The sequence below is a fragment of the Nothoprocta perdicaria genome, unplaced genomic scaffold (assembly GCF_003342845.1).
Source record: "Nothoprocta perdicaria isolate Ctin4 unplaced genomic scaffold, notPer1 scaffold_64, whole genome shotgun sequence".
Classification (NCBI taxonomy): domain Eukaryota; kingdom Metazoa; phylum Chordata; class Aves; order Tinamiformes; family Tinamidae; genus Nothoprocta; species Nothoprocta perdicaria.
In genome coordinates, this window is record NW_020455910.1 from 3,351,155 (window position 1) to 3,366,461 (window position 15,307).

A 15,307-nucleotide genomic window follows, 5' to 3' on the forward strand; every position below is an offset into this window, starting at 1 on the left:
CCCCAGCTGAAGCTGAATCAGCACCAAGGGTATGTTCTTCCACTCATAGCCCCATAGGAAAGGATCCGTGAACTGCAAGTACGCAAGGCCGTGGTCAGCAGGGCTGCTCGCGCCCCAAAACTGCCTCTGCTTTGGGAAATGAAACATACAGCAGAGCACAAATACAAGCAATGCGTTGCAGTGTTTTCATATGACAACGGYAGCTAGAGAAACCAAAGTACATTAAAGGGTTGTCTTGCCACTGGAAAATAACAGCTATGTCTGGAGAATGGAGATCAGCTTCTTGCCCTGACAGAAAAAACCAAACCCTGCAGGCCAGATCAAGCAAGTCCTCATTTGGCCAGTGCTTGAAGCGGGTGCTGGGTCATTCGCACAGATTTTATATTGCCTGTTCTCATTTTGGATGTGCCAAGGACAAGGGAAGGTGAGTTGGCAATTAATTTCCTTTCCCACAAGTCTTGTCTTTTTCATACAAAAGGGCATTAAATGAAAAATAAGTGAGATGAAGCCTGAGAAGGATGGGGCAGAAAGAGCCAAAAATTCAGCAAAACACATCTTAGCAACTCGGAGGTCACCTAGGGTAACRTGGCCAGCTGTGACCCGACAGCTACTTACGTTAAACACACAGTGGGGAAACAGTCGGCTCTTTGGGTTCCCGCTTTGGAGGCAACTCTGCTCAGTACAGCGGTGATTTCAAGCACGGGGAGAGCAGGTCTGGGCTGCTCCTGAGCCTGCCGCTCTGGGATCCTTTATTGGTGGGAAAAAGCTCTGCCTGGTCCCAGCTTTGCCAAAGACAGTGCAGGAAGTCGAGGGCCTGGGCTCGGAGCAGGACTACGGATGCACATTCCTGCTCCCTGCCATTTGGTCCTAGACTTGCCTTATGTCTCTGACTTTCCAATTCCTGGCTCCATGTAAGGCCCTATGTGTGACTGAGGGAAGGGAAGGGAAGGGAAGGGAAGGGAAGGGAAGGGAAGGGAAGGGAAGGGAAGGGAAGGGAAGGGAAGGGAAGGGAAGGGAAGGGAAGGGAAGGGAAGGGAAGGGAAGGGAAGGGAAGGGAAACATGTCATGAAGAGATGTCTTTGCTTGACTTCAGATGCTAAGTGCCAAGGCAGGCAATCCCAGTTAAAAAGGATGTCATCTAAGAAGCAAGGGACCTGTGGAATGAATGATTAATTCAGAGGAGTGACCTAAAGTATACTAGTTTAGTATACTAATTTAGAGGAGCAAGAGCCCCTCAGCTGTTAATGAACCAGCAAAGGAAACAGAAAGTCAATGAGAGTTATTTCAGTATTTAGCAGATGTGACAGCTTCTGCTAAAGCAAGGCACCTATTCCRTATGGGAAAAACCTCTCCATGTAAGCTGAGAACAAAGGACTATGTGACAGCAAATGGTGCATGGTTGGGAAGTGCCAAAGAGCACTGGCCACGGAGCAGGACCCGACTGTGCAGTGGGCGGATGGCGCCTGCTGCAAAGATGCCAAATGGATCCGGACAGATGGGCAGTGCGAGAGGATAATGAGGACAGGGAGAGCAGCAGGAGCAACCTGGTAGCTGTCACTGCCTTGTGGGAAGCATCTGGGCGAGCCAGAGCTTTGTGGAGGGCCCCGAAGGAAAGCAGGGAGGTTTAGAGGGCGCAAACCCCACGTGTGCTCATTTGGAAATGTGAAGCTTGACAGCAGACAGAGGCTACGGTCACAGATCAGTGACAGGAAATAGCTCCTTACTGAAAAATAGCAAGTGCAGTCAATGAAAGCCAGGAAAAGGTCTGAAAATCTTGATAACCTGCATATTTTTGGCAAGGCAGAGTCAGGGACTCCATGAGGAAAGTACAGACAGCAGGCTAAAATGGGAAAGCAACCCCGGGTAGCTATTCTCTAAGCTATTGCAAGGAACAGACGGCAAGCAAATGCTATGGAAAGGATGTTGTGCAGGTGAGATGTCAACTGGACAAAAATGTTAGCCAAAGAAGGCAGAAGTCTGCTGAGACTTGTAACTTAGATAGAAGGATCTACACGGAGACCCTAGCTGACCAAGGGGCCTCCTTGAGCCCAAAGGGAAAGAGGAAAGTGGCAGTAATGGAGAAGGGAGGAAGTGGAGGAAGAGCTGTGGTCAGGAAGCAGACTTTCCTGTGGCTCTCCCAAGCTACAGCTCTTGGCTAGACATTCATGCAGAAATGTCAGACAGGAGGGGATTTGCTCTACAGCAAGGAGGTGGATTGGGAAGTCACAGAAGAAAAACAGGGGCTTCATCGGGTTTTTGAAGAGGAAACACTTGAACAACTCTCCTATAAATTGGTTAGAGATAAGGGTGAGAAAGAGTCTTTGGGGACTAGAGAACTAGACAGATTGGAAAATGACAGTTATTTGAAGAATCATATAAATAACAATACTGTTTTGGGAATAACTTCCAAATTAAAGGATGGGCTGTTTCTAAACAATATGAATAATTCTACAGATGGGGATAGATTCTTCAGAACATGTGAATTTTGTTATAGCTTAGCAAACATTAGATATATATTTTAAAAAAGCAATGTGATATGCAACTCAGTAAACAAGAGATTTAACCAATGGTAACCACTGGGATTGTTTCATGTCTCCATATTCCTCYTAATACAGCAATTTGCTTGAAGAACACCTTGAGGTAGGTCAGTCTCAATAATGAAGAATCTTGGTTTTATGTCAAATTCTCCACCATCTGTTTTGCTACAGCTTTCATTCACTCCTCAGGGGGATGTTAACAGCTTTTCTTGCTCTAAGAGGTTGGACAACTAACCTTCAGCTAGAATAACATTTCAATATTTTGTTATAAGCAGTTTTAGCAATAAATTTAATATATTTTGGCAGACCTTTTATCTGCTTGAGACCTGGAGCCATTTGTAAATAAGYCCTGTGGAGCAATGCTCTTTCTGGCTGTTGGGTGAGTTCATGACTGATCTTTTCTCTGTTGGTGCTTTTTGGTGTTCCCATCGCTCTGGTTGGCTTTCACTGAACTTTCTGGCCCTGTCACCTGTACAGCATATGATCTGCTGGAGTTAAATTCTCATCAAAAACATCTTGAAAACATCCCTGCTGACAATAGAGTCTCACCATTAGTTTAATATAATTTCCTTTCATGCAACTTTTCCTTCCCAATTCTCAACAAGCCTTCCCGATTCTCRACAAGTTCAAGAGTACACGAAGAGATGAGTAATTGGACAAGTATCGGAGCACCTTGCCGAGGTCTGGGATAGATACACCCAGAGAAGGCATGGAAAGGGCAGGAAATGACTCAAATCCTATCCCACTCCATTACCTCCTTGGAGGGGTGGTTCCTCAGGACTTGCAAAGTATCTGCCACAAGCKCCATACAAAGCACAGGCCCATAGAGACACTCTTATTTTACTGCTTCTCAGTGGACTTTGGCCATCATTAGCAATCCCTGAATTCTGAACCAGCCTCAAGTGGCTAAAAGCAAACATTTCACATCAGCAAYCGCACACCGTGATTTGTCCTTACTGTCTACATGAGTTCTAACCTTTCTCCCTCTCCTCCTGCCCTTAAACGGGACCACTATCATGAAAAGTTATTTTTCTTTGCTGAAATATAAATTTATTTATAAAGCAACTAAAATTGGTAGTGCAACCAAAGCAGCACCAGCAGGTAATAGCCAAACATTTGCTGTTCACATCTGCTGTTTTATGATTCCACCCTAACCCCAATGCCAAACAGGGAGCTGGTGTGGGGGACATCACCACAGATGTTTGGGTCCTGAGAAAACGCCTGAAGCCACAGAGCAAGCGAGGAAAGAGAGACAATTTCCAAAGTGTCCAAGACAGTGGTTTCCAAACTTCTCTCCATGAGACAGCAGCATCTGTGAGGTCCATGGAGTCATATTACTGCACAGCATTTCCAGCGAAAAGACTAAAGATAAAGTGGCAGGGTAGGCCAGAAGAAACTGAGGACGGACAGTGGCTGCAGTCCAGAACATCTTGCGACTTGCTGAGTTACGCTTTGTGAAGTCTGCCTTATCGTCRCTGTGCTGCTCGGTACCGCCCTGGGCATATTCTCTGGGAGAGATTATACAGCTCAAAMACACACCGTAATTAGGTCTCCTTATGATAACAAGGTCAGCTGAAACAAATCTAGTCACATATCTGATTCGTACTTTTTACAGATATTCAAGATTTATTCAAGCTTGCTGCACATGGAGATGAATGTATATGAAATTACTAGATGACTAGCTATGAAATTACTAGCTATGACTAGCTATGAAATACTAGCTATGAAATACTAGCTATGACTAGCTATGAAATTATTAGATCACCATTAGATCACTATCTATGAAATTATTAGATCACCAAATTCGGTGATGGAGAATTACTCTCTCACTTGAGAAAAATCTAGGCACGCTTGTCCACTTAGAAAGCTGTCCAGAAGCTGGAAAGTTTTCCTCATTAGTCAGTGGCAAAGTTACGATCCCAACAGAGACCCATTCTTTCAGACGCATAAAAGAATTTAATAGCAAATTCCTTGAATGATTTACTGCAGCAGCCAAAAGCAGCTGTGCTGTATTTCTTAATGTGGTCTGGGATATATAGTAGTGCTTAGGGCTCCTCGAGAAAATTGTCATCTTTTAGCATTAATTTGGCTAGGGCTAACAGCAGCAGCAGACTCTTTGCAAAATATATAGAAGAACAGTTAGTATTTTCRTAAATCACTGAAACAACTGAAATTTACTTTCTAAAATGAAGTCTAGGGAAAACACACATTATTTTTGCCCTTAAGTCATGTATGGAGAGAAAAAGGAGTTCCTTTGCACAGGAAGTTATTTTAGTTGGCTTTCATGGTCCTKTGATATGAAATCTGAATTATATCACCTTTATATCACCTTGATAACAGAAAGTGCCATTGCATTACACATTATTTGTTATAATAACCATAAAGAATTTTAAATACCAGCAAGACATTTGCAAACATTTTAGACTTTTTTTTTTTTCAGAAGACATTATTCTTCAATTATTGCTTTGGTTGGAAAGAAATAGCCATTTTCGAACCCTTCAGAAGATCCACAAACAATTCAAAACAATTTGACCTTTTTATTGCAAAACATGCAGTGACCATTTACAGCTAAATTTAAACCATTTACACCAAAATAAGAGTTAAAATTCTTAGCAGGTAATGGCTGCTGGAACTTTAAGGCACAAGGGGAATAAAAAGTTAGGGATGAAGGCCCATCCTCCTGAGCTGAATATGCTGGTAATAAACACGCATTTGTTATCCAGGTGCACTTTCAGTTTGCTAAGAACTATGTAGGGCACAAAGGCACCAAGAAACAGAAAGTAAAGAACTCGGATGCACTGTACTCCCCAGCGATGGGCTGCATGGCGTAAGCATCCGTATGAAAAGGAGGAGATAGCAATGGCTGCAATTTCAGGCCTGTCTTGAAAATCCGAGGAAGAAGCACTCAGAATGATGCCTGGCAAATAACTCAGTCACGTTTACACTGATCAGTGTTACGTTATTTTGGATACAGCGATGCAGCTACTGCACRTTCAAAAGATTTAGCAAGTTGGCCTGCTCTGTAATACATTCCTCACGCTGTGCAGGGGATGTGACTAAATACTAAATAAAAAAGTATTTCCAAGATGTAGCCTCAGTAGTTTTGTAGTAGGCTTGGGTTAAATTGGGCTGATGCTCAGAGAAGACTGGATAACTTGGGTTTAGGTGGTTCAAAAGCCACAGGAACAGCTTTATCTGCGGAGCTAAACACCAGCCTGGGAGACAGGCAGATAAAAAGGGTCTAAAAATATTTAGAAAAAGGTAAAGTATAGGCCATAAAAAGGTTCATAACTAATGCGGCAAGAGGATAGCATGGTAAGAAGCGGAAAGAATAAATTAAAAGTATTTAGAGTTCTCAGATGGTATTCAAGTTGGCAATAGCTGATTAATTTATTTTAAAATACTCCAGTAATTAGCTAGATTAGTGCAGCCCATTAATGATCATCTGTGATAACTCACAGAGCCTGAAGAAGAGCCCAAGAGAACAGAAGGAAAACAGAAGGAATGCAAAAAGAAACAAGGGACTGTGTCACTCAACCTAAACCGGGAAAAATGCAATAATAATAATAAAGTATTTGTTAATACCTGTGGAAAAATAACTCAGCAAAATCCAACTAACAGCAATTTGTCAGGAACAAGCTATGCCACACCACACTAATCTCTAGTCCTTCCCCTGTGTGAAGGTTCCTCGTGGCTGCAGGAGCACCAGCTGCAGAGATCTTACTTGCTCCACAGCCTTCCGACACARCAACTGTGCAAGCACCTCACAGATGAATTAGTGAGCACCAATTCCTACCTGTCACAAGGAGGATGACAGCTGTAAAYCATAACCTCAAAAAGCCGCTGCCAGCGGCTCACCGGGACGCTGGGATGATACTCAAGGGGAGTCTGTCCAGTCAAACCTAGTCATTAACAACTCATGTGATGGAGGAAAAGAGGACATCTGCATAGGACCATACTTGGATGAGCCACAAATGGTTTAGTAGACAAGAATAAAATGTTGCTCTTGGTAAATTTGGTCGGAGATCCATTAACAACAGGTATGGACACACCAAATATGAAGACAAACACACCTGGAGATGAGCAGGCTGCGCAGTAGCAGTACAGAAACGACCCTGAGCATTTGCAAACCACAGGTTGAATCCAAGTGAATGTGATGCACTCGCAAAAGGCAAATGTAATTCTGGCACATATTAATGCAACTAATATATGAAAGTCCCATGAGCTAATAGCTTTATCTACTGTGCACTAGCCTCAGCCAGCACTGTGGGCTGCATTTTGGGCAATACAATTTAAGAGTCCACACTGGAGTTGATCCAGAGGCGAGCACAAAAAATCCTAGATGAGAAGACACAATCTGCATAAAACCGATGGAATTAACTGCACATACTTACAAGAACAAAAGGGTAAGACAGCAATGCTCATTTAAGGCTACTACTATTCATCATGTATTTTGCCAGTGAGCACAGTAATTAACTCAACTCACAAGGATTTTTTTGCTTTGGTCACTTCCCTGCTGTAAGGTTCAACACTGGCACGTGTGGAGTCATGGAATCCCTTTCGTGGGAAGCCATTAACTAGTGAGAGCCATTAACTAGTCCTGTGAGCAAAGGGGACTAGTCTGGGAGCAAAGTGAGGGGCTAGGTAACTCCTTGGGATTTTCTATAGGCTTTCCTTCCTTGAAAGATCTCTAACATAGAGTAACATCTCACATAATGTTTGATTTTTAACAGCCAAAAGGAGAGTAGTTTGGTATTGGCTGCACCATCAGCACTTAACTAGAGAACTTAGCTTTAAACGTTATATGCACAGTCATTTTCAGATAAAGTTGCATAGTCCAACAGACTCATGCTGGATAACAATGTTGGAATGGATACAAATCCGTCCTTTCCCAGAAAGCTCATAACAAAGAGTTTCAAAACAATCATCCAACCTACTCTTTTACTGAAAGCTACCTAAATAATGCAACTCCTTCAGGAAATCTCCAGCGTATCTTATCTACACCAAAAGCCATAAAACAAGAACTATACATTAAGTATTTCCAAATAAAGTACTAATAGACATAAAGTGCAATAAAGTACTGATACACATACAGAACTTTATTTTCTGTGCATTTACGTTACCTTTCTGGACACTGACAACTTGAGTAACCTCTTTGATGAGATGCTACGGAAGACAGAAAATCATAAACTGAACAAGTACAAAGTTAAGTTTCAGAAGTGAATTCAAATTCCACTGCAAAACCTTTGAGGTGCTAAATAGGCAAATTAAGTTACATTTAGCAGAATGCAGTCAAATAGATAAAAACACAGGCTGATCTTTACCTGCTTTGTGAACTCTGCAAGACCAATCCACTTCAGTGGTCAAATTGCAGGAAGACGAAGATTTCAACAAAACCTAACGCTCTCCAACTTGTTTTTGGGAAAATGGTGAACAAAAGGCAGACATCAATCCTACGAGTGTCCGGTGATAAAAGCAAAAAAAAATCTACTAAGTCAACGTTATGAAGATACAAAACAGTTCTGTGCAGTTTACCAAAACTTGACAGATTCCACCACCAGTCTGTGGTTTGCAAACAGCCCTGGCCATTAGCTTTAGTTGAGCTGAAGTGTTTTCAGCCTAACAGCGAGGAACCAAAAGGGAGAGTCTCCAGGGGCTGGTTGAGAGCGCTGCGTAAGGCCAAGCATTTCCTTAAGGCTACATAGAAACACTCTTTCACTCCCCTTTCAGGTTCTCCACACAGCATTTTGACAGCAAAACCCAGTATTTCTTAGATATGGGCAAGTTTCTGTACTTTTACTTTACCTGGCAAGTCTGCATTAAGACAAATTGTTAAGCTGCTCTTACTGATTATTCCGTAGTCACCGAGGTGACCTCATTGTGATTAAACAGACTAACTTTTTCTAGGATTGGAGGTGAATTTTCTTCCCAAAAGCTTGTAAATCCTGCTCTTATTTTTAGATGGCATTTAAAAAGAACCCCGGAAAAGCCAAAGTCACATTTTAAAATTGTACTCCACAATCTCCATCGCAGCTGACAACCACACTGACAATAATATCAGAATACTTAACCTAGAAGCTGTCCCTGCACAAAGATAAATCTTGCTCAGGAAACCACAGGAATTTTTCCACACCTATTTTTCTTCCTTTTAGACAGCTTCAAGCTCCAAAACTGCTCATAAAATGCATTTTAGAAGTGAAATAATACTTGTTTTTAAGAGCAGGCATGAAATATCACATTTTCCATTTTAGTTTTTTAAATTCTCTTTAATCAGGCACATTACAATGCACAACTGTGTCTTTAGCCAGATAACAAGGTGCCATCCTTCAGATCAGGACAAGATGATAGGGAACTCCGAGACCTTCCTCTGAACTTGGAGGWACAAGGAGTACTGTAAATACTCTAACTGATGACAACTCCCCCACGTAGGACAGCATTCCCACTATACTTATAAAGCCTTCAAAACAATTCAGTCAGATGTTGAATGTGTTACTGTATYTTCAGTTACAACCACTTCAACTACAGGTCTTACTGAATTGGAGATCACCCTTGACTTCTACTACATAAAAAAAAATCATTTCATATGGTATTCTTTGCACTGAGCATCATACAGTTTTGAAAATAGAACAATTTAACATAATTCATCCATCCTGCAAGACATAGAGCTTTCCAGCTCTTAAGTGCTYATTTTGAGAAGTTGTTTAGGAAACAAAATATGCTGCACAATCCAAACTGAAGGAACATAAACTTCACCTTAGGGTCAAGCTATAGGGAAGCACCCCAAACATCTTCCAAAGTAAAAGCAGATTATCAAATACCAGTTAAGTGCAAGAGGTTCCTTAATCTGTCTGCACTGGGCATATTTTTAGACAAACTGCAGCACTGGAACATTTAAAAACTCCTCCCCCATCCAGCACAAAGGTTGAGAGCAGATTTCTTGCCTCTTGGGAGCCAGTCTGTCAGGAAATGCTTATTGAAAACATTAAATAAAAAAATAAATGAAGGGTTACATTCTGATGTCAGGTGTACAAGTGCAGTAGTGGAATACTCCCAGAGGAAAACAAACATATCTATAAAGTTATCACAGGTTATCCCAGAGYGACTATAATTCAGAGAAACTTCATGTCAATGTGAGTATTTTCAGAGAGACTTGTCACAGTAAGGAGGACAAGGAGCTAGTCTCACAGAATAGTTCATTAAAGAGCAAACAAGTGGAGAAAGGCTTTGACTTGCTGTAATAAAATACCAAGTGCATCCTTTTAAGTGAAAGAGTCTTGGAGACAATGGTCTAGGATTTCAGGAAGCCATTGGAAGGTCAGAGAGAGAATCTCACCATGAAGCAAGGGTTACTTGGGTTGCCAAAGTTATTTCACATCAGTTGTAACCACAATAATCACTGCTATTTTAGTGCTGTTTCTKACCGCAACTTCAAAATTTAAGCTGTTAAACAAGCCCACCCCAGATGTGGAGGGGAGACCTTCTAGCACAATTCTGCTGTTTTCTGTCACTTCATGCTGTGCATCTGGGATCAGAACAGTGCCCAGACACAAAGGTTAATTACGCTGAGCTTGTCAAATGCTCTTGGCCACAGTGCCATTATCCAGCTTCTCCTTGACAATGAAACCTTAATCACAGCTKATTTCTTAAAACTAACAGTATGATTTCAGCTACTTTGACTCTCTTCCAGTAGGCTTATTTTAAGCTGGCTGTGAAGCAGGGGTATTAATGGCTGGCTGCTTTACATATTTCTTGGAGAGCTGTTACTGAAATAACTAAACTTGTTTAAGGGACAACCTGTGTCGTGGACAGCTCAAATATCTTTAAAAAAACCTTTTAAATCAGTATTATAACTAAGAGGAGAGTTACTTTAACCTGATATGCCAGTGGTGAGCATTGCTTGAGCCCCTGTGCCCAAAGCATGCGACTCTACCACATTTCTGCTTCCTTAGCCATGAGGATCACCTGCCCAACAAGAGCCTCTCCAGGCACGACTCCAAGGAAGGGGCTCCCTTGTGCCACGGGAATCCCGTTCTGCGAAGCCTGTAGYCCTAGACTCACCCACGCTGAACAGCAGCATGAGGAAGGAGCCTCCCCAGCCTAACGCAGCCGCTAAGTTTACTCTTGAGCCAAGGTCTGAGCACTGGTGCCTGAGCTCAAGCCCAGAGCACACCAAACAATAAAGCTGAGCAGCTTCCCTCTTCGCCTGAGATTAATTCACTGTCATGTACATTAACTTTCAGTGGAATGATACTGCTMACGTTCTGGCAGGAAGGGGAAGATTCCACTTGGTCTCTGTTTTGTTTGGGATCTTATAAGGCAGATAATGCAGAAAGTTGAAACAGAACTTCTACAAGCATTTCATCTGTGATACTGTAAAATCAAAGTACTACTTTATTAAATGAGTTATTTTACACAATATGAACATCAATATAATTACAATTGTAAAAAATTTTTTTATAATAAGTATGGACTGATTTTTCAGGATTTCCAAGTAGGGCACAACTGTACATTTACACAGAATTGTCTTTGCATGAAGCCCAAGAGGGAACAGCATAAAAATATGAATGTTTCTGTAGCCCCTTCATTTTTGCTGATCAACAGTTTTAGAAAAGCAGCTGCAGGTTTGTTATGTAAGATCTGACAGTAGAAGAGTCAATAGGTGCCAAGACTTCACCTATAAAAAAAACAAGAATAACTCAGTTAAGCTGAACTCTTTCACAATGGCATTTTCCTTTGAGTGAATGAAATACCATACTAGTACTTTTTACCTTATTTCAGCCTTTTACATTGTAACTTCTTTTTCAGTTACAGCCTAACAACTGGCTATTCAGAAACTCTCTAGAGGTTAATACAGAGGTTATATTTTATGTTTGGATGCAGAAATATCTTCTTCCATAACTTTAGGAAGAAAAAAGCCCCATCACTGCACATGCTAAACAGCTATTAAGCGTTTTGCAGCAATGGGCAGACTRTGTTTGCTACAAATACTTTGTTCAAGGCAAAAACAAGTAATATCTCTTTATAACCAAGAACAACCATTTCAAATAACCTTCATTCTCTTTAAGACAGCATCTTTGCACAGAGAAATGCCACAGTCCTTTCACTTAAGTAAGCGTTAGCTCTCTTCTCATGCTTAACAGTTCAGGGTGTAATTTTAAACTACAGCTAATTTTCATATTAAAGAAAAAGCAGCAAGTTCCAATACTTCGCTAGCTGGAGATAAAAAGCAGTATATAATACAACTTTCTCAGAATATTATTTAGAAATTAATGTAATGACCTGTRGACAACTTTACGCCTGAACATCAGCCAGTTCTGGAGGGAGTGGAGTCTTAGGATGCTTGCTTTCAAAGTGCTGTTTGAAGGTCTTGGGGTCCGGCATTTGTGTCTGATTAAAGAGATATTCAACTTTATGCACAGCACAAGACTTAAATGATATTACAAAAACTTTCTCCCAATACATTTTAATTTGCTTTACCAAGAAAAAAAAAATCTCAATGAACAGAATCATATCTCTACTGATAGAAGCACTACTTTAGCTGTAGATTAAGAATATTTGATCTCAGAATCAGAGAGTTACTTCTAAGCAATAGCATCACCCTCTTGACACATTTGTCATCAGTATTTTCTTACAAGAAACCGTCCTGCAGGTCTTAAGTCTTCCACCAAAACAGCATGTGAAGTATGTGCTGCTTTACCACCTTCCTTTTTAATACAAAAGGTGTTTATCCTTTTTGGAATCAGATCTTTATGAAAGGTGTTTACTCTGCTAATGGAAAGGCTCAGGAGTTGTGTGGCACAGGCTGATCCTCTACATGGCACAAACCACCCCCGACCATGGTCACTAGACTCCTGCAGGCATTAAGTGCCCATTTCACAGAAGGAGCAGCTGGTTACAAGGAGTTAGGTGGGCAGTCCTTAATTTGGAAACTTACTATAGATATTAAGAGTGACAAATCCATTCTATAGAACTGGCTATTTGGGTGAAAAACACAAGTTTATCCTTCAGGTCCCAAACTGGCACATTCGGGAAATAAGCCAGAAGGAGACCACAGTCTCCTTAGCGTTCGCTTGTCAAGTCATTCACTCTAGTGAAAGTTACTGCACATCCCACCTGGATTAAAGCTTTGGGCATCATGCAGCAACTCCTTCCCCTCTCCACTGGGGGTTATAACCAGGGGTGCCAGGGCAGGCAGTTCCAGCACAGAGGAACATCGCTGTGTGCGCATTGTGCGGGAAGCCATGGATCCCAAGCTCTGCAGGACACAGTGACACCCAYGCGGGCCCTGCCACCCACCAGGCAGGACAAGGAGCTGCGCAGAACAGAGCCGCGCGTGTCCGCATGGACTCTTAGAGTTATCAACTCAACTGAGTGAACGACCTGCAAACGAGTCACAACTTCCTATTAGGAGCACAACAGAGAGGAATGCCTAGAGCTAGCCACTCAGAAAGGTTTTTGCTGCCATTATACCAKCTTCTAAAAAGTTCTGCCATAAGCTGCAAGAAAGCCCTGCCCACATGGATGCTTCGCCTTCAGCGCCTCTTACCCTACAGACAGTGCAGGTATATATCAAGGCAGCCTTGGCTGCAGCCTTCTGATCATGTCCTTGCTTCTTTTTTTGCTCAGCTTGTTTTTTGGCATTTTTCTGCTGCGACTGAATCTTCTGCTGTCCACGAGCCATATCTACAAACAAAAAGAAGACATTTAGTCTATGTATGTGAGAAACTACTGCTGCCAGCCGGCTCAGAAGCCACAGCCACGGACAGAAGCAGTCAAGTGCTCTTCCTGTTAGGCCTACGACTCCCATAACTCATATAAAACAGGCATCTGCTCAAGCTCTTTTCATGAGGACTCTCCAGTTTTAGCATCTCTCTAAGTGCATTCACTAAAGTCACTTAATCCATTTGAAGGTTTCCGCTTCTGCAAAGCTTCAAGCTCTACCTTTGAAACATGTTTTTAGCAAATAAAACTTTACTTGATCTCTATTTCTGTGTTTTGYTTTGTGTTTCAACTTAAGACTCAACTATTACTTGTGGAAAGCAAGCCAGCTTCCAAGGGAGACAAAGCAGGGCATTTTTGGTGTACCTGCTTGTGAACTGCCGTGGGATCAGCAACAGCAAGAACAACATGACCACGTTCTTTATTCAAGGCCATCCTCTGATTTCCAGCTGACCTTCCATGCATTTACATGCATAGTCTTTTGAAATAAGGGAGTACAGCTGCCCCTGTCAGTTGCCCTACAACAGTAGTTCTGTACAAAACAGAAGCATGGAGGAGTCAGGCCCTGCTGCCACCTGCCATTAGAAGGCCCAGCATGAAAAGGAAGAAATTAGGTGCTAATCTGCATTTCAGGGAGCAGCAAAAACGACGTATTTTACAAGGGTACCTGCATGCAGCCTACCAGGCCATCCAGTCCAACCCGCCTGCCACCCCCAGAGCAGATGCCAGGCAGGATTCAGGAGCTCCAAGAAAGCAGACTCCAAAGGGTGATTACACAACCCGGCTGCCCACTTGCAGCTACCATCTTTCTTACAGCCCCTCGCATCCCACGCATTATCCAGCTGTGCGACTCTCCTGGAAGTGCTGGATTCCTGCATTCCAGCTAATAACTGTTGCTTCAGGATGATGAGTAAAGTCTAATGAGGACAGGAAGTTGCCTTGTTGGTTAATGCCCCTGTATGAACCTGCAGTTCAGCAGCGTTTCATGAAAACGCACTGCACGGATGCAGCAGCTCTGCCACACCGTCCTTCCCACGGGAAGGGAGTTTTCCATGGCAAGGCGAACGGCCTATCTAGTCAAYGGCCGAGCTCCAGGGAATACCTACAAAAGGGGCTCTTAAACACCACAGAAGCAAAGTTTTCATGGGATGCCAACTGTGCCTGGCAATGCCTCAGCATCGCAGCACTCTCCACCTCATCAAGGGGAGGTCCGACCCAAAAGGGCCCTCTCGGACCAAAAGGCACCTCTTGGGCCAAGCAAGGCCACTTTTCTCACCGTACATAGCCACGCCACCCAGCTCTGCACAAACATCATGCTACATCTTGTGTTTTCCCTCCTCTTCTCCCTGTCAGTTTCTCTAGACAAAAACYCACCAGTTCACATACATCTATAGCTATTTAATATGACAGGCYGCAGAATTAGCTTTGTTGCCTTCAAGGTTAACAACCATCCGGAAATACAAAGTTTCTAGCGCTCAGGAGCTTCCGTGGGACACAGTATCAAGTGTCAGCAGCCCAAAATACCAGCTTGGGTTTCACTGTCAATGCTCCCAGCGGCCGCTGCCCCTGCTGCGCAACGTCCAGGGCCTCACAAGAGCCCTGCACCTCCAGTGAAAAAGCAAATTAATCAGCTGCTCGCAACAGTTACATGGATTTCAGTTCTATTTTATCACATCACAGCACATCTCCAAGAGTGAAAGAACTCCAGATGGAAATGATGGATTCACATACAGTTAGCAAGAAATGCGACAATAAAGGAACACTCATCCCTGTGTTTCGGTGCCTTGAAAGGGGCTCGTTAACTACCACGCTGCAGAAGTTCAGTCACGCCGGGCTCACACGCGCTCGGCTCAGGCACAAAGAAGGAGACCCCAACAAAAACATCTGCTCCAGGAGCATGAACCCGCTCGCGACGGCCGAGGTTAGGGCGGGCTCAGGCCGCGCTCAACGGCGGGCTAAACCCGCCCCAGGGGAACGGGCAACGCGGCGGAGCAGAGCGGGGAGGCGGCCGGGGGCTGCGCGGGCCCCGCACAGGCCGCGGCCGCCGCTTC

At 43.1% G+C, this 15,307-nt stretch overlaps 1 protein-coding gene across 1 annotated transcript in view; it reads right to left on the minus strand.

The window, feature by feature from the left end:
• Positions 1–9,554: 9,554 nt before the first annotated feature.
• The window catches only part of ZNF706 (zinc finger protein 706), a 6,050-nt gene continuing 297 nt past the window's right edge, over positions 9,555–15,307 (minus strand). Inside the window, exons 2-4 of the mRNA XM_026050017.1 lie at positions 13,084–13,220; positions 11,817–11,924; positions 9,555–11,211 (exon numbers count right to left, since the gene is read on the minus strand). Of these exons, the coding sequence (XP_025905802.1) occupies positions 11,829–11,924; positions 13,084–13,218 (231 nt within the window). The 5' untranslated portion in view covers positions 13,219–13,220 and the 3' untranslated portion in view covers positions 9,555–11,211; positions 11,817–11,828. The remainder of the gene's footprint in view (positions 11,212–11,816; positions 11,925–13,083; positions 13,221–15,307) is intronic.